This window comes from Pelophylax lessonae (genome assembly GCF_965119305.1).
Source record: "Pelophylax lessonae genome assembly, chromosome: 5".
In the NCBI taxonomy this organism is placed as follows: domain Eukaryota; kingdom Metazoa; phylum Chordata; class Amphibia; order Anura; family Ranidae; genus Pelophylax; species Pelophylax lessonae.
The window spans coordinates 130,979,565-131,002,428 of NC_138772.1; the positions used below are offsets into that span (position 1 = coordinate 130,979,565).

General features: G+C 44.7%; 1 protein-coding gene across 1 annotated transcript in view; it reads left to right on the plus strand.

Annotated features, from left to right (window-relative positions):
• LOC309556304 (serine/threonine-protein kinase 31-like) overlaps window positions 1–22,864 on the plus strand; it is a 417,430-nt gene that overhangs the window by 157,600 nt on the left and 236,966 nt on the right. The window contains exons 6-7 of the mRNA XM_082258745.1: window positions 782–898; window positions 1,075–1,194. Coding sequence (XP_082114871.1) covers window positions 782–898; window positions 1,075–1,194 — 237 coding nt within the window. The remainder of the gene's footprint in view (window positions 1–781; window positions 899–1,074; window positions 1,195–22,864) is intronic.

Genomic DNA, 22,864 nt, shown 5'->3' on the forward strand with positions numbered 1-22,864 from the left:
TGCAGCTACTGCTGTCAATCACAGCCAGTAGGGCGGGGCAGAGCCATGCTCTGTGTGTCATGGACGCAGAGAGCTGGTTCGGGAGCAAGTACGCACAAGTGCCCCCCACAGGAAGCTGCTTGCTATGGATGGGGGCACTTGGTAAGGAGGAGGGGCCCGGCAAGCTGGGGGAGACTTGAGAAGGAGGATCGGGGCTGCTTTGCGCAAAATCACTGCACAGTGCAGGTAAGTATTGCATGTCTATTTTTTTTTTAAATACATTTATTTCCTTTACAATCACTTTGTTAGATTCAACCAAAAATTTTGATTTTAACGTGTGGAAAAAAGTGAACAAAATTGCTCTACAGGCAGACTATTTGACCTTGCAGCAGAGAACTATAAATGTGCAACTCTGTCCTAGTTCTCAGACCCACTGTCAATCTGAATAAGTTAATGGACACTATGCTGGTTTTGAAAGGAGATCATTTTGGAATGTCTGCTACTGTGGCAGTATTAGTAGAGAAGTCAAAAATATAATGCACAAAAAGTGTGGGTAGGTGATAATGGGTTTACTGGAAAAGCTTTCCTCTGAATTTAGCATTATTAAAGGTGGAGCTTACCCTTTGTAAAAGTCATGGAATACGACTGACTGAAGAATGACAATTGCCAGTTCATAATATTAATTAATGTGTATTTTTTGCAGCCATTTGAATATACAGACCAGACCTAAGTGTGTCACTGTTCTAATCTGACGTCTAATACCGTATATGTTTTGTTGTTGGTCATCCCTTTTTTGCTTCAGCTTTTTGATTTGGCCCCAACTGGATCCCTGGTCTTTTCTGACAATGTGGAGGGTATTGATAACATAATAGAAAAGGTGGACGCAAATGTTTCAAAGGAGCTGGAAGTCTCCCTCAAGGTTAGTACATATAGCTCACACTTGGTTACTTCTTGAATATTCCTTCTTTTTAAATGTTTTTATTTGAGTATATTAATAGAAAAATTTCGTAGAGCGGTATGTGATGGCCAGATTTTTTTTCTATTAAAATCGTAAAGAAAAAGCAAAATTGCATATTTTTTTTTTTTTTTGTGCAGGAACCCAATCAGAATGAACAGGAAATAATAAAAAAAACATACAACAGAGTTGCAAAGCTGATAAATGAAGAGATTTGTCTTATTGAAGCTGTCAGATCAAAATATTTTTCCAGTATTGAGGTAAGTATGGTTATTAACATTTGTTCAGATGATTTAACTACTTACCGACAGCGCTATAATGCGGCTACAAAGTGGTCGTCAAGTTCTGGGAAGGCACCCATGGATGTCCTCCTTAAACCCCGCCTCTGGTGCACTCTGTGACCAGTGTGTTCTTCAAACCCAGCTGCTCACAGGTCGCGGACCCTTTACCATGTGATCAGCTGTGTCCAATCACAGCTGATCACATGTAAACAGACTTTCCGGTTATCGGCAGTCTTTTCCTCACGCTTGTGTCTGTGTGAGGAAAGCATTGCCGTTAACCGGCAACCCTTTCAGCACATTATTTTCCCTAATAATCAGGGCACTGATCATCAGTGCAAATTAGTGAAGGAGAAAAATTACTTTTTACTATCTATAAAACAAAATGTAATATGTACTGCACCAGTGTATAGCAGCATTAATCACATTCAGCAGCGCTTAAAAGGTCAAATGACATATATCCGGATAAATAAATCAACAGATGGCTGTGTTGATCTCAATACACTTCTTACAGACTTCACCCCAAGCAAAAAAACCACACCGGTGTTCCTTGGACATATCCTAATGAAGCCTTCACCACACCTTTAGTGTTCCCTGCAGAAATGGACACTCACCAGAAATTACTTATTCTTCAGCTTGTATGCATTGGCTGCATGAGCGCCTTTTCAGAACGTCCAGCAGGCATAAAACTTTTCAATCAGGAAAATCTCAAATGAATCCTCCGATATCCAGATCAGGTACCATATACCGCCAATGAAATGTAAGCAAGAATATGCAACAAGGATAGTGTGATACCGCTTTAAAATTTGTTCAACATAAAGTGTACATATCCACAACCCCCCTCTTTCAATCTGCTTACATCAAACAAGTTTCAAAATAGCTTGAAGCATAGGAATCCAACGTACTGCTACCTCACCACCAGTAAGCTTGTCAGACCGGGCAGACTGCGGCGAGTTCCGGAACTTGCAACAGTGACGTCAATGGTTTCCATGAAAACAGCGTGCTTGCGTGTGTACTGACGTGTTTCGTCACTGGGACTTCAACTGAGGATGCAAGCATGCTGCGCTCCAGTATAAGCAACGCCAGAGACAGCCCATTTTGTACTGTTAACTGTTTAACAACCGGACGGAACTCTGCAGCGCCATCCTAATGAAGCAATAGCCAACCTATCACATTATAGAAGGTATAAACTCCGCGCAAACGTCTCTATTTGGATGTGCAAAAAGAAAAAATGTGCAAATATAAAGTGACAATGTGAGAGTATAAATATATAAAATATATAGATGCAGGTATATTATAAATTAGAAAGTGTAGTTGTAAGGCTGCAGCCTCCCCGATTATTAGTCCGGAGACTAAATTTAAAATTTAGTTTCTGTCGTCCCTTGGTATACGGCTGTGAGATTTCTGGTGGACACCTCGGACTATCCCCGGCCCATAGGAGATCATTAGGACCCGCTGCTACCCCAGGGACACCTGCAGTTAGGACTTCCAGGACCTACCGATCCAGGAGGAGGGGAGATACTGAGATCCTTTGATCTTTATACACCCGCCTTATACCCCTGTGTGGGGTGGGTGCTTCTGGTGAGTGAGTTTTTCTACCAGAAAGGATCACCTAGCACCTCACCGCCCAGCACGGGGTCACTCCTTTAAGTTTAAGCCTTCGGTAGAGTGTTTGCCACCTGACCTTCCACCTATTTGCTTGTTTTTTGGATACTTTTCACATTATACACAGTCACTGGACTCTAGACACTTCACCATATTGGACTGTTCAATTTTCTGCTGCACACCAGTGCCAATCTGGACTGTGTTTATATATATATATCCATACCCTCTATATTTTAGAGTTTATTTGCTTTTTATAATTAGCACTTATAGCACCTATATCATACTGTTGGATACAGTTGGGAATTTTGCACGTGCATGACAGCACTTTATTTGATAAGCACCTTATCTGATAAGCACCTTATTTGATATCTTATTTAAGATTCACTTTAAGTGTGCACTTTGTATGTTGTGATATTCTAATACTTGCACTTGTCACTTTATTGAGTTACTACCTAATATGTTTTTATTGCATTCAGATTTCTAATTTTTACCCAAGGCAGCGCCAACACCCATCTTTCATTCAACCTATCACATTATGTATGGGCATCTGTGCAACCACAAACCCCATAAATCAGGTGTTTGTTAATTTGGTACGGTAGTGTCCATAATTATAGGATCACTAACGGGCATTCTCCGGAGGTTGTTATCAACATATGTATATATAATCAACATATCTTTTATTATAAAATACAACATTATATTGCCTTAAAATTGCACATGAATTAGTACTTAAAATCAATTAAAATCCCTCTAAAATATAGGAGATCTAAAATGATTAAATATGTTTATAACTGCATGACTGGTATATTAAATATAAATAAAGTACCACGATAATCTATAAAATTATAATAGGAATAAAATCAATTCAATAGAGTTACTAATAATCCATAATTATAAAATTTAGTATATAGAGACTGGATGGTGATAAAAGACAAGGTAATGACTGTAAACTCCACCTCAATCCATTCGGTTTTAAAAGGATAAAAGGCATCATTACTTAAATAACAATTTAAATCGAGGTCTATATTCAACCCATTAGGCGCCAAATAATTGGTCATGTAGATCCATTGGGTTTCTCTTTTTGATAGTTCCCTCACCCTATTAGATCCCCGCCATGATGAGGGCATTTTTTCTATCCCCCAAAACTTGAGACCAGATGGGTCCCTACCATGCTTCTCTCTAAAATGTAAAGGAACACTATGTTCTCTGAATCCTATAGTAATTTTATATATATGTTCAGAAATCCGCTTTCCTAGTGTCCTTTTCTCTATCGCTCATTGACAGACGTAGTCCTCGGTGATACAGCACCTTCGGGTTTCTGTTGCCTCCACAGGAGTAGGACTAGACAGGAAATAAAATGCTCTGGCCACACCTTAGGGGCAGTCCCAGAGGGTATATCCTCTCTCTCTCTCTGCCTCAGCAAATCAGTTTTTTTCTGTCTAGTCAGGAGTAAGGACCTAGATACCTTGCTGGGATCTTCGGTCCTGGCAGGATTTTTTTTTTCTTAGAAAAGATTTTTTAGACAGCTTTTTTTCTCCAGTGTTCCTGTGAGATCTTCAAGCAAGAAAGCTGAACTGGGCGACGGGCGGGATGTTGAGATCCAGTGGTCACCCCAGTTCAGCCTACGAGCGCGTGCAGGCCATAGCTCCGCGATGGGTCGGCCGTGACATTGTCCCACTGGAGGGACTGACCCTGCGAGTTAAACGTCTCGCTGAAACGCCAAGGACCATGAGTCACGGCGTCCGTATTGTTCGACAGCCCTCCAACTTCGGTGGAGAGGGGTACTGTCAGGAATGGCGCCCGCCTGGTTCCGGTATGGTGAGTAGTATGTTCCCCTTTTCCCCCTGACGGGTCTTGTGGTGAACGCGGGCCCCTCTCTGTAATGGTAAGGATGGGTTCCCCTCTATCCTATAACATGTCACAGATCCCCCTAATTGAGTGTGATTTTTGTGTACAAAAAGCCAGCAGGCTTGGTTTGGGAGCTGACAATCTAATTACAAAGTATGTTTAAATGATTGTAATATGTGGCAGCACTGGAAGCTTACTGGGTTACAAGAAGTATCCTACCTGTCAGAAGTCACAGGACAGGGATGCGGCTTGCCAGGTCATTCCTCCAGCTGAAGCAGGTCTCCCGACGGCCATGCGGTTCTGCCAGGGTTCGGTACCGCCGGTCAAGCTGATCTCCATGAGAGAGAGGTTTTGCGATGCCTAGTTACTGCAGGACGCCGCTATGCTGTGCAATCCGCCGTAGATCGCACGAGGCCGCCATATTGGCGTAGCCTCGTGTCTGCAGCATGGGGGCGGCCATGTTTGAGGTGACTCCAACACCTCGTGGAGCTAGGGGAGGCGCCGGAAGGCGTACAGAGGGGCGGAGCCGCCTCCTTTCTTCCTGGGCAGCCAGCCAAAAGACTTCCTGTTTGTGGACACAGCGCTGTAACCTGTTGCAAGTGAACTCTGAGCATCAAGTGGTGAGCCTGGGGGTCTATCCCTCTCTCTCTCTCTCGCTCGATAGGGATCCTTAGCAGGTAACACTGAGGGGCTTTTGTGGCGCTGGGGGTCTGGAAAAAAAAAAGGGTTTTTTATTTAAGTTGGATTGAAGTTTCCGGGTAGTTACTGGAATAATCATGGACCCTGCCACACAAGTACCCCCACCTGTTTCCCTCGAGGGGGCCTCGGGACCTGCCGGTGCACAGAGCATGGATGCATTTACAGCAGTTTTGGAGTCTATGGTGGCTCGGGTGGAGGCGGCCTGTCAGGGTTGGGGGTCAAGAAAGCGACCCCCGCCTACCCCTATAATATCTGACACCTCTGACTCAGATTCAGAGATGGTCACTGCAGCTGCAGGTCCCTCTGCAAGGGCTGTTATCTCAGGTAAAGCTCCCTCAGACAGTGAGGAGGACGTGCATTCTTCCGCCATAATTCAGGAAGAAGCATTGGTGGACGCACTAGTTGTGGCGGTGCGGGAAACCTTAAGACTTGAGGTTTTACCGGCAGAGGCAACTGAAACAGAGATTCCCTTTGGTACTAACAAGCCCATCAAAACGGTGAAGGTTTTTCCTGTACCCCAGTGTTTTGGTAATAAAATTAAAGGAGAATGGGAGCATTCTAAACGTACCTTTACTATTTCCAAGCGTATTGCTAGACGCTATCCGTTTGAGGAATCCCTCATTAAAAAATGGACGGTACCACCAGTGGTGGATCCACCTTTCTCTATCGCTCATTGACAGACGTAGTCTTCTTGATTCTCAAGAGCTGGGTTATGTTGTCTCCGCAGGAGTAGGACTAGGCAGAATGACAAAACGTTCTGGCTCCACTTTAGGGGCAGTCCCTGAGGGTATATCCTCCCTCTCTCTGCTACAGGGAATCAGTTTTTTTCTGTCTAGTCAGGAGTAAGGACCTAAGTTCCTTGCTGGGATCTTTTGGTCCTGGCAAGACTTTTTTTCTTTAAGAAAAAGACATTTTTTAGGTAGTTTTCTCCAGTGTTTTTTCCTGTGAGATCTTCAAGCAAAAATGCCGGACTGGGCGACACTTGTGGTCACCCCAGCCGGCCTACGAGCGCGCGCAGACCATGGCATTGCGCTTGGTCGGCCGCGACATATTCAAGTAAGTATGCGGGGCCGGGCGACGGGCTGGATGTTGAGATCCAGTGGTCACCCCGGTTTCTGCCTAAGAGCGCGTGCAGACCAGTGCGCTGAGTCGGCCGCGACGGAGTCCCAGTAAAGGGACTGACTTTGCGAGTTAAAAGCTCGCTTGGACGCCAGGTACCAGAGAGTCGAGGCGTCCACAAACCCCCACCCCGGTGGAGACGGTATTGTGAAGAGAGGGTGCCTGTCGGTTCGGTATGGTGAGTAAACGTTCCCTTTTTTCCTCATTTTGAGGCAGTATATATTATGGGCCCCTCCATATATGGTCAGTATATATCTGATACTTACAAGTCCCCCTTGTAATACAGCATGTGTTTGTGGGAAGTGGACTTGGTTCAAGAGCTAACACTCTACCCAGCAGACTGTAACATTACAGCAGACATAGGAGGTATAATCCTACCTTATGTGCAGTGTATCTCTGTAGATCCATATGTCACCTCTTAGCAGAGTGCAGGTGGATGTGCTGGGAAGACGATATCGGCGGTCCGCCGCCATTTTGCCGTAGACCGAATGCATGTATGTCCTCAGGTCACGCCGGCCGCCATGTTTTTGGAGTCTTATGTCTCTTCTATGGGGGCGGCCATGTTTTGTGAGCCCAGCTTCCTCGTGGAGGGCTGGGAACGCCGGAAGGCGTACACAGGGGGCGGAGCCACGCCTTCTGCCCGGGAAAAAGCAAACAGCTCCTTCCAGTCTGTGTAAGACAGACGCTGACTGCAGTTTGTTGGAAACTGCACTGCATCGGTTGGTGAGCCTTGGGGGTCCCTCTCTCTCTCTCTGGGATCGAGAAGCAGGTACTCTGAGGGGCGCTATTGCGCTAGGGGGAGACACACAAAAAAAAAAAAAAAAAAAAAGAAAAAGTTTTTTTGTTTTTGCTGGCAAAGGTGTCCTGTATTAACATGGACCCTGCCACTCATGTATCTCCTCCGGATCCCCTCGAGGGGTCTGCGGGATCCTCCAGCACCCCATTGACAATTGAATCTTTGTCAGCTATTATGGAAACTTTTGTGTCCCGGGTGGAAGTGGCTTGTCAGGGACAAGCGACCCCCGCCTAACCCCTTATTATCTGAAACTTCGGATTCAGACTCTGAGCCTATTTCTGCAGTTGCAGGTACTTCATCTGGTATTGGTGTCTCGGGTCCTGTCTCTTCAGACAGTGAGGAGGATGTTTCGGCATCCGCCATAGCCCGAGAGGAAGCGTTGGTAAACGCACTCATTGTATCTGTTCAAGAGACTTTAAGGTTACAGGGTATTCCATCAGAAATAGCTGAAACTGAGATCCCTTTTGGGACTAAAAAGCGCATCAAAGTGGCGAAGGTTTTTCCATTGCCCAAATGTTTTGGCAATCCAATCGAAGAAGAATGGCGTCTGCCAAAACGCACTTTTAATATTTCTAAACGCATTGACAGGCGTTATCCGTTTGAGGAAACCCTTATTAAGAAATGGACAGAACCACCTGTGGTGGATTCACCTATTGCTAGATTGAATAAAGCCACGGTTATTCCTTTAGAAGACGCTCCGTCTTTTAAAGATCCAGTGGATCGCAAGATAGAAGCTATGTCTCGCACCATGTTTTCCTTGATTGGATCAGCTTTCAGACCAATAATTGCTATTGGTCTGGTTTCGCAGGCTGTAACTGAATGGACCAAGTGGTTACGCCGGGACTTAGAAGAAGTCCCTCAGGCGGTATCAGATTTGTTGGAACAAATGATACAGGGGTTACAGTTTGTATGTGATGCGGCGTTAGACGCCACTCCATTAATGGCGCGAGCATCAGTCTCAGCAGTGGTTCTCAGGCGTACACTGTGGCTAAAAGGTTGGTTAGCCGACCAAGGTTCCAAAAAAGCATTGGCTAATATCCCCTTTTCAGGAGAGCGTCTATTTGGAGCCAACTTAGATGAGATCATTAAGGATCTCACCGGTGGAAAAAGCACCTTTTTACCGCAAAATTTTAAAGGTAGAGGAACTCGTCAAAGACGAGGGCCTTCTTTTTCTGCTCACAAGAGGTTTTGTCGTCCAGCGGGTGAAAAAACTAAGTCCTCCAAAGCTCCTGCAGGAGGCGTCAGGGGTCGTTGGTCGGGCAAGCAAAAGCCCGCCCCCTCCAGACCTGAAGATAAACCATCCAAAGCCTGAAGGTGCGCCCCCACCCATAACTGGGGTGGGGGGACTTCTTCGCCGGTTCCCGGATCCGTGGCTTTCCAGAATCCCGGACAAATGGGTTTGCGAAGTCATAAGGTCAGGGTACAAGATCGAGTTTCGATCTCTCCCACCGGCGCGATTCTTCCCTTCCAATATCCGACTATCTGCAGATCGTTTAGAAGATCTGCGGAGAGCAGTCACAGATTTACTACAGGACATCAGCGTTTTCTACGCTTTTCCGTAGAGGAGAACCACTATCAGTTTGTGGCGTTACCTTTCGGTCTCGCCATGGCTCCGCGGGTCTTCACAAAGGTGTTGGCCCCAATGTTGGCACTTCTGCGCCAAAGAGGTATATCGATTCTAGGTTACCTAGACGATCTTCTGCTTCATGCAGAGTCTCCTCAGACCTTGCTACAAAACATAGAAATTACTATGATTTCTTTACAGGAATTTAGGTGGCTGGTGAACCAGCAAAAGTCATTTCTGGTTCCCACCCAGAGGCTCGAATATCTGGGTCTAATTCTAGACACAGTCAGGACAAGAGTTTTCCTTCCGGTAGGGAAACTCCGAAAGATTCAATCAGCAGTCCAGTTGTTACTGTCCAACAGCTGGTCTTTCCTTCGGACTTGCATGAGGGTTCTGGGGTTGATGGTGGCTTCATTCGAAGCAGTCCCATTTGCCCAGTCCCATACCCGAATTCTTCAGCAAGAGATTCTTCTCAGATGGAATCGGAATCCGGAATCCCTGGACAATCAGATACGATTGAGCAAACAGACCAGAGAGTCTCTGGTTTGGTGGCTTCGGTCTCCAATGCTCAGCCAGGGAAAGTCATTTCTGCCAATATATTGGACGATAGTGACCACGGATGCCAGTCTATCCGGATGGGGAGGAATTCTTGGTCAGTTATCTGTCCAGGGACTTTGGTCCCCGGAAGAATCCAGGTTACCGATAAATGTATTGGAACTGAGAGCGATCAGACTTTGTCTGATTCACTGGACCGAGCAGCTCCAGGGCAGCCCGGTTCGGATCCAGTCGGACAACGCCACGGCCGTGGCTTATGTCAATCACCAGGGGGGCACCAAGAGTGTCCGAGCGGCCAAAGAAGTGGCTTGCATTCTTCGCTGGGCGGAACGATTTGTTCCAGCAATCTCTGCGGTGTTCATTCCGGGGGTGGAGAATTGGCAGGCAGATTATCTCAGCCGTCAGACCCTGGATCAGGGGGAATGGTCCCTCCATCCAGACGTTTTCCACCAGTTGTGCCTACGGTGGGGCACCCCGGATGTGGATCTGTTGGCATCACGATTCAACAGGAAAGTTCAGAGATTCGTGGCTCGCTCCCGCGATCCTCTAGCAGATACCGCAGACGCACTGATCGCCCCGTGGGGGCAATACCAGCTAATATATGCCTTCCCTCCTCTCGCGTTACTGCCAAGACTTCTTCGCAGAATAGAGGAGGAAGGAATCCCAGTAATCCTGGTAGCTCCGGACTGGCCTCGTCGAGTTTGGTACGCCGACATGGTCAGACTGGTGGCGGACGTCCCATGGAGACTTCCTCTCAGGGAGGATCTACTGTCTCAGGGACCGATCTTCCATCCTGCTTTACGATCGCTGGCTTTAACGGCCTGGCTATTGAGACCCAGGTGCTGAAGGACAAAGGTTTGTCAGCTTCAGTTATTCCTACTCTAGTTGAAGCAAGGAAAGCGACTTCCAGAAAGATTTATCATCGCACATGGAAGTCCTACATTGCATGGTGTGAACCTTTGGGGTTCCGTCCTCGGTCTTATTCGATTAGTCGAATATTGGCTTTTCTGCAACAAGGGGTTGAGCAGAAACTGGCCTTGAGTACTATCAAGGGTCAGGTCTCAGCATTAGCCATCTTCTTTCAGAAGCCTTTGGCTACTCATTCCTTGGTGCGGAATTTCATCCAGGGGGTGCGACATCTGGCTCCGCCAGTGCACGCGCCGTTACCCCCCTGGGATCTTAATTTAGTGTTGTCGGTTCTTCAGAATCCTCCCTTTGAAGATATTAGGGAGATTCCTCTACCCACGTTGTCCCAGAAGGTGGCCTTCTTGGTGGCTATTACTTCTGCACGCAGGGTGTCAGAACTGGCCGCATTATCTTGTCGTTCACCATATCTGGTGGTTCATAGAGATAAGGTGGTTCTTCGTCCGAATCCATCCTTCCTACCAAAAGTGGTTTCAGAATTTCATCTGAATGAAGAAATTGTATTACCTTCCCAGTGTCCTAAGCCCAGTCATCCTCGGGAATTTGCTTTGCACTCCTTGGATGTGGTCCGGGCGATCAGGGTATACTTGAAAACGACAGACTCGTTTCGCAAGACGGATTCACTTTTTGTGATCCCAGATGGACCCAAAAAGGGGTTGCCTGCATCTGCCGCGACCATTTCCAGATGGATCAGACAGACGGTAGTGCAGGCTTATTCTATTAAGGGTCGGGAGCCCCCGTTCCCTGTTAAGGCGCACTCCACTCGGGCACTTAGTGCGTCATGGGCCTTTCGCCATCAGGCGTCAGTGGTCCAGGTGTGCAAGGCGGCTACCTGGTCGTCGGTGCATACCTTCTCTAAACATTATAAAGTTGATGTAATGGCATCGTCTGATGCCTCATTTGGCCGCAAGGTTTTGCAGGCCGCAATTTGAGGAGACCAGTGGTCTACCTCGAGGGTTTTTTTCCGTTGGAAAATTTTTTCTTTAGCCTCATTCTTTGTTTATAATGAGCCTTTAAAACTTCTAGTTTGGCACCGGTTGGGCCTTCTAGATTGGATTTGATTTTGTCAATCCCACCCCTCATTTGTGGCACTGCTTCTGGATGTCCCAGCTCTTGAGAATCAAGAAGACTACGTCTGTCAATGAGCGATAGAGAAAAATGGATTTTTGTAAGAACTTACCGTAAAATCCTTTTCTCTTAAGCTCATTGACAGACGTAGTACCCGCCCCTCTATCATTGAGTTGGGTTGGGTTAAATTCTCTGTACTGCTTTAAACAGAACTGATTCCCTGTAGCAGAGAGAGGGAGGATATACCCTCAGGGACTGCCCCTAAGGTGGAGCCAGAACGTTTTGTCTTTCTGCCTAGTCCTACTCCTGCGGAGACAACATAACCCAGCTCTTGAGAATCAAGAAGACTACGTCTGTCAATGAGCTTAAGAGAAAAGGATTTTACGGTAAGTTCTTACAAAAATCCATTTATTTCCAGGCTGAATAAAGCTACGGTTATCCCAGTGGAGGACACTTCGTCCTTTAAGGATCCGGTGGATCGGAAGATGGAAGCAGAGTCCCGCACTATCTTCTCTCTGATAGGGTCAGCATTTAGACCAGTAATTGTTATTGGTCTAGTTTCCCAGACACTTACGGAATGGGCGAGATTGGTACGCCAAGACCTTAGGGGAAAAGATATTCCCCAGGAAACATCTGATTTGATGGAACAGATTATACAAGGGCTACAATTTATCTGTGACGCAGCCTTGGACACTACTCCCCTATTAGGACATGCATCTATGTCAGCGGTAATCCTCAGACGTGTGCTGTGGTTAAAATGCTGGTCAGCTGACCTAGGTTCCAAAAAGACCTTGACGAATCTTCCTTTTCAGGGGAATCGCCTATTTGGGGCCACCCTAGATGAAATCATTAAAGATGCCACTGGGGGCAAGAGCACTTTCTTGCCACAGGCTGCTAAAGCTAAGGGACCTCGCAACAAGCGAGGACCTTTCTTTACCGCCCATAAAGGGTTCGCACGCCCGGCTCTAACAAGCGGGAAAGGCAAGACTCCTCCAGGAGGGTTCAAGAAAGGCTGGTCGGACAAACAGAGGACCGACTCAGCCAAACCCGAAGCAAAGGATTGCACAGCCTGAAGGTGCGCCCCCCCCCCCCCCCGGTTTGAGGGTGGGGGGACGTTTTCACCGGTATTCAGGACATTAGATCGAGCATCGACTACTACTACCGGTGCGATTCTTCCCTTCCAACATTTAAGTGCTACAGGGAGCGGTAGTCACCGTTCCCTGAACAGACCTTTTACTTTACCTTTTCCTAAGATTAGTCTCCGTTCCCCACAGGAATCGGATCTGGTTGACCAGACAGACCAAGAAGCCTCTAGCCGGGTGACTTCGGTCCCTGAGATTCAACCAGGAGAGATCACCGTTCCTGATAGAAATCAGGTGTCGGATAAATGTGTGGGAACAGAGAACGACCAGACTTTCTCGGATGGTCGGGGGCCAGATAGCTCTAGGGACGCCTGGTTCAAATCCCGTCAGTGCCAGTGGTCCTAGAAATTCTAGGCTGGCCTCGCCAAGCCGGCCTGGCCGACTTGGACTTGCTAGTCGCGGACGTTCCGTGGGAACTGCGTCTCAGGGAGTGTCTGCGGTCTCAAGGACCAATCTACCATTGTGCTTTACAGTCGCTGGTTTTAATGGCCTGGCCATTGAGTCCCAAGTACTGAAGGACAGTGGGTTGTCAGCTTGTCATTCCTACCCTTATTAAAGCAAGGAAAGCGACTTCCAGCAGAGTCTATTATCACACATGGAAGACTTATATTGCGTGGTGCGAATCTTTAGGATTTCCTCCACGTACCTATTCGGTGACTCGAATATTGGCCTTTCTGCAGAAAGGGGTTGAGCAGAAGCTAGCCTTGAGCACCATCAAGGGTCAAGTTTCAGCATTAGCAATCTTCTTTCAGAAACCTTTAGCTACCAAGTCCTTGGTGCGGAATTTCATCCAGGGGGTGCGGCACCTGGCTCCACCAGTCCCCGCGCCCTTACCGCCCTGGGATCTTAATTTGGTTTTGTCGGTTCTACAGAAACCTCCTTTTGAAAACATCAGGGAGATTCCCTTGCTTACATTATCCCAGAAGGTGGCCTTCTTGGTGGCTATCACTTCTGCACGCAGGGTGTCAGAACTGGCTGCTTTATCATGCCAGTCCCCATACTTAGTGATTCATAGGGATAAGGTAGTGCTTCATCCTAAGCCATCCTTTCTTCCAAAGGTGGTTTCAGATTTTCATCTGAATGAAGATATTGTACTACCTTCCTTGTGTCCTCAGCCCAATCATCATCGGGAACATGCGTTGCATTCCTTGGATGTGGTTCGGGCAATCAGGGTATACCTGAAAGCTACGGAATCGTTCCGTAAGACGGATTCACTTTTTGTGATCACGGATGGCCCCAGAAAGGGGTTGCCTGCATCTGCTGCGACTATTGCCAAATGGATTAGACAGACGGTGGTACAGGCTTATTTCATTAAGGGTCAGAGTCCTCCGTTCCCTGTTAGGGCGCACTCCACTCGAGCGCTCAGTACTTCCTGGGCCTTTCGCCATCAGGCGTCAGTGGTCCAGGTATGTAAGGCGGCCACCTGGTCGTCGGTACATACCTTTACAAAATTTTATAAAATTGATGTGATGGCATCGGCGGATGCCTCATTTGGCCGCAAGGTTTTGCAGGCCGCTATTTGAGGAGACCGGTGGTCTACCTCGAGGGTTTTTTTCTGTTTGAAAATTTTTTTGTTGAGTCTCATCATTAACCACTTTACCACCGGAGGATTTTCCTGCTAAAAGACCAGGGGTAATTTTGCGATTTTTTACTGCGTGACTTTAACGGACAATCGCGCGGTCGTGCGACGCTGTACCTAAACGAATTTCACGTCCTTTTTTTCCCACAAACAGAGCTTTCTTTTGGTGGTATTTGATCACCTGTGCGATTTTTTGATCACGCGCTATAAACAAAAAAAGAGCGTAATTTTTGCAAAAACAACAATATTTTTCACTTTTTTTTATATGAAATTCCCCCAAAAAAAAATGTAAAAATCAAAATTTTTTAAAATTTTCGGCCAATTTGTTTTACGCTACCTATGTTTGGTAAAAAAAATCGCAAAAAGCGTATTTTGATTGGTTTGCGCAAAAGTTATCGCGTTTACTAACAAAGGGAAAGATTTTTGGTGTTTTTTTTTTTAACGAGTAATGGCGGCGATCTGCGATTTTTTTTGCGGTACTGCGACATTGCGGCGGACAGATCGGACCCTTGACTGACATTTTTGACACTTTTGGGGGTACCAGTGACATTACTGCAGTAATCAGTGCTATATATATGCACTGTTACTGCAAAAATGACACTGGCAGGGAAGGGGTTAACAGTATTGGACAGGGAGGGGTTAGGTGTGTCCTAGGGGCGTGATTCTAACTGTGTAGGGACAGGTCTACTAGTGTAAAAACAAAGATCAACAGTTCTACATAGTAGAACTGTTTGATCTTCACTTTTACACAGGGAGAACTGACAGGTGGCTTGTTTACACAAGCCGCTCTGTCTTTCTCCCGCTGTAGCGGCGATCGTAGTGTGACCGGCGGACATCGGGTCCGCCAGTTACACTCCCGCACTCCTCCGTGAACGAGCCGAGGCGGGCGCGCGCCCGCCCGCTATTGGCTCTGGAAGGAGTGACAGGCGAGCGACGTAGACCTACGTCACTCTGCCTGGCCGGGGCCGACTGCCGCAGTAAATATACTGTGCGCAGTCGGCAAGCGGTTAAGGATGAGCATTGTAAACTTCTAGTTGGCACCAATTGGGCCTTCTAGATTGGATTTGATTTCCATTTTCCCACCCCTCATTTGTGATACTGCTCTGGGACTTCCTGAAGGTGCTGTATCACCGAGGACTACGTCTGTCAATGAGCGATAGAGAAAAATGGATTTTTGTAAAATCTTACCGTAAAATCCTTTTCTCTTAGCTCATTGACAGACGTAGTACCCGCCCCTCTGTTTTTGAGTTGGGTTGGGTTAAATTCTCTAAAGACTGCTTTTGTGACATAACTGATTTGCTGAGGCAGAGAGAGAGAGGATATACCCTCTGGGACTGCCCCTAGGGTGTGGCCAGAGCATTTTATTTCCTGTCTAGTCCTACTCCTGTGGAGGCAACATAAACCCGAAGGTGCTGTATCACCGAGGACTACATCTGTCAATGAGCTAAGAGAAAAGGATTTTACGGTAAGATTTTACAAAAATCCATTTTTAGTGCGGCCTATAGAAGTAAGGCCGCACGGGCACTCCATACCATATACAACATGGGTAGATATACAAGAGATGAACTCTTTTATCTCAAATGTTCTCCCATTTGCATTTGATGTAAATGCCGTGAGGCCTCTGAAATGAGTATCCAGCCGACGGCATGCTTTACATCTTCTACATGCATGGAAGCCGTAGTGTTCCAAAATATTTTCGGTGCTCTAGGAGGATCCAGAACTTTTTTGACAATTCTATCTCCTATGGTAGGTGCTTTGCGATAAATGAACACCGGCTTTTCAGGTAATACTCGTCCTAGGATTTTGTCCAACTGTAGCACACCCCAATGTTTCTTTAGAATTTCTTCAAACTCTCTATATTGGACATAATCCGTGATAAATCCCCACTGATGAGCTTCACTTGTTTTTTCTTTTGTTGTTAAACAAGTCTCATGGGGGGTAGCATAAACTTCTCTGACCGTTTGCTCAATTGCTTCAGGCCTATACTCTTTCTCAATAAATCTGTTATTGATGATAGCAGATTGGGCCATGAAGTCTTCGTCGGTTGTACAATTTCTTCTGATATTTAATAATTGTCCTTTTGGTATGTTCCTCAACCAACTAGGGTGGTGCCCACTTTGTATAGGGAGGTATCCATTTCTATCTGTTGGTTTGAAGAAAGCTTTTGTTGGTATTCTCTTATCTTCAATCATAACGCATACATCCAGATAATTGATCACCTTTTTACTCCAAGTGAATTCTAATTTAATATTCTGCTCATTGGAGTTAAGTTGTTACGTGAAGTTCTTCAGAGCTGTTTTGGTTCCAGCCCAGATGAAAAACAGATCATCTATATATCTTTTATAGGTCAACAATTCCTCTCTTTGATTTTCTTATATGCTCCTATCTTCCCACTCACTCATAAAGAGGTTTGCGAGACTGGGCGCAAACTTTGCGCTCATCGCAACCCCTCTCTTTTGTGTGTAAAACTGCCCCCCATACCAAAAATAGTTATGGGAGAGACAGAATTCCATAACCATCCAAAAACTTTTTCTGCATATGGGGTAGGTCATCTCTTCGACGGAGAGCCCAATTAAGAGCCAGGAGCGCATCGTCATGTTGGATAATAGTGTACAGCGATGCTACATTGGCTGTCACTAAATAAATATCAGATACATCTGGTAAAATCAAACTCTCCAACATACACAAAAAATCTTTAGTATCTTTCAAATATGCCCTTATCTGTACCACACTTTCTTGTAAGAAGCAATCCAAGTACTCCCCTACTCTAGCTGTCACAAATACAATACTCAATGAGAAAGTGAAAAAGGTGCGCAAAACCAATAAATGTAAAATGGAAGCAGCACTGTAAATTGGGTAGATGTGTGAAATGATTATAAATTATAAAGGTGCGCTTCTAAAGTGATGAATAAACATATCATATCACCATATACAATAACGTGTAACACATAAAAAAAACAAATAGTGAGTTCGGAGGGGCGTGGTTGAGGGAGAAGCGGTGAGAGATGAGCTCGAGGCTGCTCCCTTCCGGACCGAGGTAATCCCGCCATGTAACGAGGAAAACAGTGAGGCTTGTATGGAGACACAGCGCCTGGTAGGTATGGCACGGATCGAGAGTGCTCAGCAGGATATGCGGTATGCCAGCGAGGGGTAAAGTGAAATCACGTGGAGCCGCTAGACAAACCCGTGCACAATCCCGGTCTCAGAAGGAGAGATACACGGAAGAGATCAGAAGGTATTTCTCTGGCATTCAAAGTGTGGAGAACAGTCCTATGCTGGGCGTTCTTGAGCCGGAAAGAACAGGAGAGGAAAAAGTGAATGGTGGAGAAACCCTAAAAGGGAAGTAGGTGGCACGGAAAGAGCGGTCACCCCTTGAGGGAAAAGATATGTCTATGGAAGGAGGAATTTTGATCCCTAAAACACCTGTGGAACAGGGGAGTGAAGAGCTGAAAGGAGGAGAGGATGTGGGCTTGACAGCGGAGCTCCCGGCATGGCTGCAGCTAGATGATCGATCGATACAAACGAAAGATCATAAAGGGTCAGCAGCAGTAGCAGCAACAGAGTGCAGATTAAATGAGGCTATGAATACTGCAGCAGAAATGTGGTTTCTCTTACGTGCGTTGCCAACACAATCAGATATTGAAAAAATGATATCAAAAATGGAAGAAACACAGGAGAGAGATGAAAGAAATGCGGAAAGAAGTGAGTGAAATATCTGAAAGAGTGAACACTGGAGAGAAAGCTGTTGCATCTATATCGAATAGAGTGACAAATATAGAGAAGAATCAAGATGACCATTCAGAATTAATTGCCTCCATGCAGCTACGGATGGAAGATCTTGAAGATCGGAGCAGGCGAAACAATCTTAGAATAAGGGGACTATCCGAGCAGATAACAAGACCAGCTTCAGGAAACGGTAAGGGAAATTTTCTCTAAAATCCTCGACCCCAACAATATAAACACTGTAGTGCTCGACAGGGTTCATAGAGCCCTGGGACCTACAATGATAGACCCCGACCGACAGATAGATGTGATATGCCGGATCCTTTACTTTTCACATAGGGAAGAGATTCCTGGGAAGGCATGGCTGAGGGGGACAATTGAACATAATGGATCTAACATCAAAATATTACCAGACCTCTCCAGGTCTACACTTCGCCATGTTACACCCACTCCTGGAAAGGGCTAAAGAGTTAGGGTTCACCTATTATTGGGGGTACCCACTAATGACTACGTTTCATAAGAACACTAACTTTTATACCCTGCGTTCCATTGAAGACCTACCGGGCTTATTTAAATTCCTGGGAACTGAAGAAATTAAGATACCTAATTGGCGGGCAACCCTACCGCAGTACCTGGATAACACTTTATATGGGAAGAAGTGGAGCCATAAAATTCATAGAAAATAAAAGAAGAATGTTGATAAAAGGAGGAAATAATTACCAGGATTGAGTAAACTCAAAATGGATTTTGGAACTTTTTTCTTTCCCCCCCCCCCCCTTCCCCTACCCCCTGGATTTTTTTCTCTATTTTTTTCTTTTTTTTTTTCCTCACCAAAACAGGGACTAGGACTGGCACTGGACCAAGGTGATGTCCAAGAAATAAAAGGAGAGCTTGGGGGTTGTTTTTGCTCTTTGGCCCCCCTCCCTCACCCTTTTTTTTTTTAAAGACTTATGCCCCATACACACGTGCAGATTATCTGAAGACTTTTGTCTTCAGATTTACCTTTTCTATGTAGTGCAAGGGCCTGCCGGATTGCATACAAATTGAAAGTGTTTAGGTTTGACCTCATATTATATGGTTTTGGTAAGTCTGCAGACAAAAGTCTTCAGATAATCTGCACGTGTGTATGGGGCATAAGAGATATTTAACTGTTTAATTATCTAGAGGGAAATCTGGTGGTAGATACTACTTTGACCCTGTGTGTGTCTTTGATTCTCCCTTTCTTTTTTTTTTTTTTTGGTGTTGTCGATTTTTCTTCTCCCTCCCCTTCTAAATCATTTCGCTATATTAAGTTATATAGCGAAATATAGTTATTACGTGGAAAGATATTTAACCGGACATAATGAGTATAGATAAAACAGATAATCATTCAGGGCTAGTTATGCACAAAATATACACGATTATATACCAACACACTAATACACCATGTGGAATTTTTTTTTGATTTGATGATTACACATGAATACATGGTTACTCTCCCCTTCCCCTTTGGGGAAAAGAGAGGAGAGTACATGTTTAATTTAGTTTTTTTTTTTAATACAAATTTTTGGTGTTTTTTGGATTACACTCTTCACTTTTCACTTTTTAAGGGGCCCTTGTTGCCCCCTTTTTTTTTTTTTTTGGAGAGGTGGGGTGGGAGTGGAAGGGGGAGGGAGATATTTTTCTTTTGATCCCCCCCCCGACACCGACACTCCACCACATGTCTCCCTGATTAGGAGTTGATTGCAGTGTTATAGGAAAAGGGGTTTAATTCAATTTAATTTTTTGTCTTTTTGATATAATTTTTTTTTTTTTTTTCTCCCTGAATGGTAAGAGGGGGAGAGAGGTGGGAGAGAAGAGGAGAGGGAGGAAGGAAAAGGGAGAGAAATAGGAGAGGGGAGAAAGAGGAAGGAAGCGGAAAGGAAAGAAAAAATGGAGGGTTAGGCGACTTAAAATATTAGGAATAGAGAAAAAAGGGAGAGCTCTCTACTTTACTGTCTTTCTTCCTTTCCCCAAAGGGGGGTATTAAGAAATTTGTTCATATGTTTTTTTTTTTTTGTGTGATGGGGAAATATTAGTGGAGGTAGGAGATGGAGGAGGGGAGAGGAGGGGAAGGAGGAAAGTGGTGGGATTGGGCTGAGGTCGGGGAGGGGGGAGAGTCGGAATCCCTCTCGGTAGACCCCTCAACCACGAACCTAAATAGGTTAACGCACATAAGAGGGAGTTAGGTTGTGTGCGGTAATAACAATTGTTACTTCTTTAGTTGAGGGAGGGCGGGAGGGTAAAACTTTTTCTTTCTTTTTTTTTCTCATCCTCTACTATCGAGTTCAAAATGGCAGCTATAAAATTAATGTCAATAAATTCAAAGGGTTTAAATATGCCGGAGAAAAGACACATGTTGTTAAATGATTTGAGACGCTCTAAAATTGACATAGCATTAATACAAGAAACACATTTTAAAGAAGGTAAACTCCCCATCTTTAGTAATAAAAGTTACCCATGGGGATATCACTCTTCTAACAGAAATTTTAAATCAAAGGGGACTTCTATTTTGATTTCTAATAAAATCCCATGTATACTCCAAGAAACACAAGTGGATTTAGAAGGAAGATATATTTTTGTAAAAGGTACGATAAGTGGTGTAAAAGTGACATTGGTATCTATATATGCCCCCAATTACAAGCAAGATAACTTTATTGAAAAGGTTTTAAAAAAATTACTAGAATTCACAGAAGGACACTTATTAAAAGGAGGAGATTTGAATGTGTCCCTGAATCCATCACTAGACACTTCAACAGGGCACTCATCGAACCCCTTACGAACCAGCAAACGCATAATTCAAGAACTACATAAAAAACAATTAGTAGATGCATGGCGATTATTACATCCAATGGAAAGAGATTATACATTTTATTCTTTAATGTATAAAATATACACAAGAATAGACTATTTTCTTATTCCACAAGACAAATGCATGCAATAGAAAAAATTGAAATTGGAAGTATAACATGGTGTGATCATGCACCAGTTGTAATGCAATACTTACTTTCAGAAACACTATCCTTAGGGAATAGATTTTGGAGATTAAACGAGAGCCTCCTACAGACATCCGAGATCCTTAAGGATGTAACAGAAGAAATTTAATTTTACTTTCAAATGAATGAAACACCAGGAGACTCGGGTGTATTGTGGGAGGCACATAAAACAGTGATCCGAGGAATTTTGATTAACCACTTTACCACCGGAGGATTTTGCTGTCTTCCGTCCAGGCCACTTTTTGCGATTCGGCGCTGTGCGACTTCAACTGACAATTGCGCGGTCGTGCGACGCCGTACCCAAACGAAATTTACGTCCTTTTTTCCCACAAACAGAGCTTTCTTTTGGTGGTATTTGATCACCTGTGCGATTTTTACTTTTTGCGCTATAAACAAAAAAAGAGTGTTTATTTTGAAAAAATAACAATATTTTTAACATTTTTTTTATATAAAAATTCCCCCCAAAAAAAAATGTAAAAAAATTTTTTAAAAAATTTTTGGCCAATTTGTTTTCTGCTACCTATGTTTGGTAAAAAAAAATCGCAATAAGCGTATTTTGATTGGTTTGCGCAAAAGTTATTGCGTTTACTAACAAAGGGAAAGATTTCTGTAATTTTTGGTGTTTTTTTTTTTAACGCGTAATGGCGGCAATCTGCAATTTTTTTTTTTGCGGGACTGCGACATTGCGGCGGACAGATCGGACCCTTGACTGACATTTTTGACACTTTTGGGGGTACCAGTGACATTACTGCAGTAATCAGTGCTATATATATGCACTGTTACTGTAAAAATGACACTGGCAGGGAAGGGGTTAATTTTATTGGAGAGGGAGGGGTTAATGTATGCCTGGTGCTTACTGACGTGTAGGGGGGGAGGTGACTGAGTGAGTCATGGACAGATCGGATGTCCAGCTATGCTGAACACTCCGATCTGTCACTCCCTGTCACTATGGATATGTTTACACAGGCGGGCGGATCTCCACACTAGATCCCCGGCGATCGGGGCAGAGCAGCGGCGATCGCCGCTGCTCCTCCCCTGGCCCGACTCCCGCTGTGAATGAAAACAGTGGGAGCGAGCCTCCGGCGGCGCGCAAGCCCCGCCCAGAAGGGGGAGTGTCTGACGACGTAGTACTACGTCGTCAGACGATAACGAGCCACTCTGCCGCAGTAATATTACTGTGGGCGGAGGTAAAGTGGTTAAACACGGTTCGAGGGTCAAAAAGGAACGAGAAAAACAATTGACAACATTACTCTCTACATTACATGAGTTAGAAATCAACCATAAAAAGAATCAAAGAACAAACACAGGAATAGAAATGATCACTTTAAGGAAACAAATTACGGATTTACTAGGGTATAGAGCTAAAGCTTCCTTACAAAGAATTCGTAAGATAGGATACGAATCAGGTAATAAATGTGGGAAAGTAGTAGCGAACGCAGTAAAAAATTAGAACCACTACTTATATCCCACAAATCTTGTCGGCTAAAGGAGAAAAAATTTCACTACCTAGACAGATTGCCCAAACCTTTGGAGACTATTATTCCTCACTATATAATTTAATAGATCAATCACCATCTATAATAGAGATGGAGGAAAATATAGCTTCAACTAAACTACCTAAACTCTCGGCAGATATTTGCAGTGAACTGGACTCACCAATAAAACTGGAAAAAATACAACAAGCTATAGAAGAGATGAAGGCTGGAAAGGCACCGGCCCAGACGGCTTTAATCTTCAATATTATAGAGTGTTCTTTCCAATATTGGGCCCATACTTATTTAAATTATTTAATGATGTGGGATTGAATCTAGTGTTCTGTAAAGATACATTGAGAGCGCATATCGCTGTTATACCTAAAGAAGACAAGGATCTAATGCTGTGCGGAAGTTATAGACCCATCTCACTTCTTAACATAGATTTACAAATCTTTAGTAAGATACTAGAAACCCGATTAACACAACATTTACATTCTGATACACCTGGATCAAGTAGGATTTATAAAAAACAGGAAAGCAA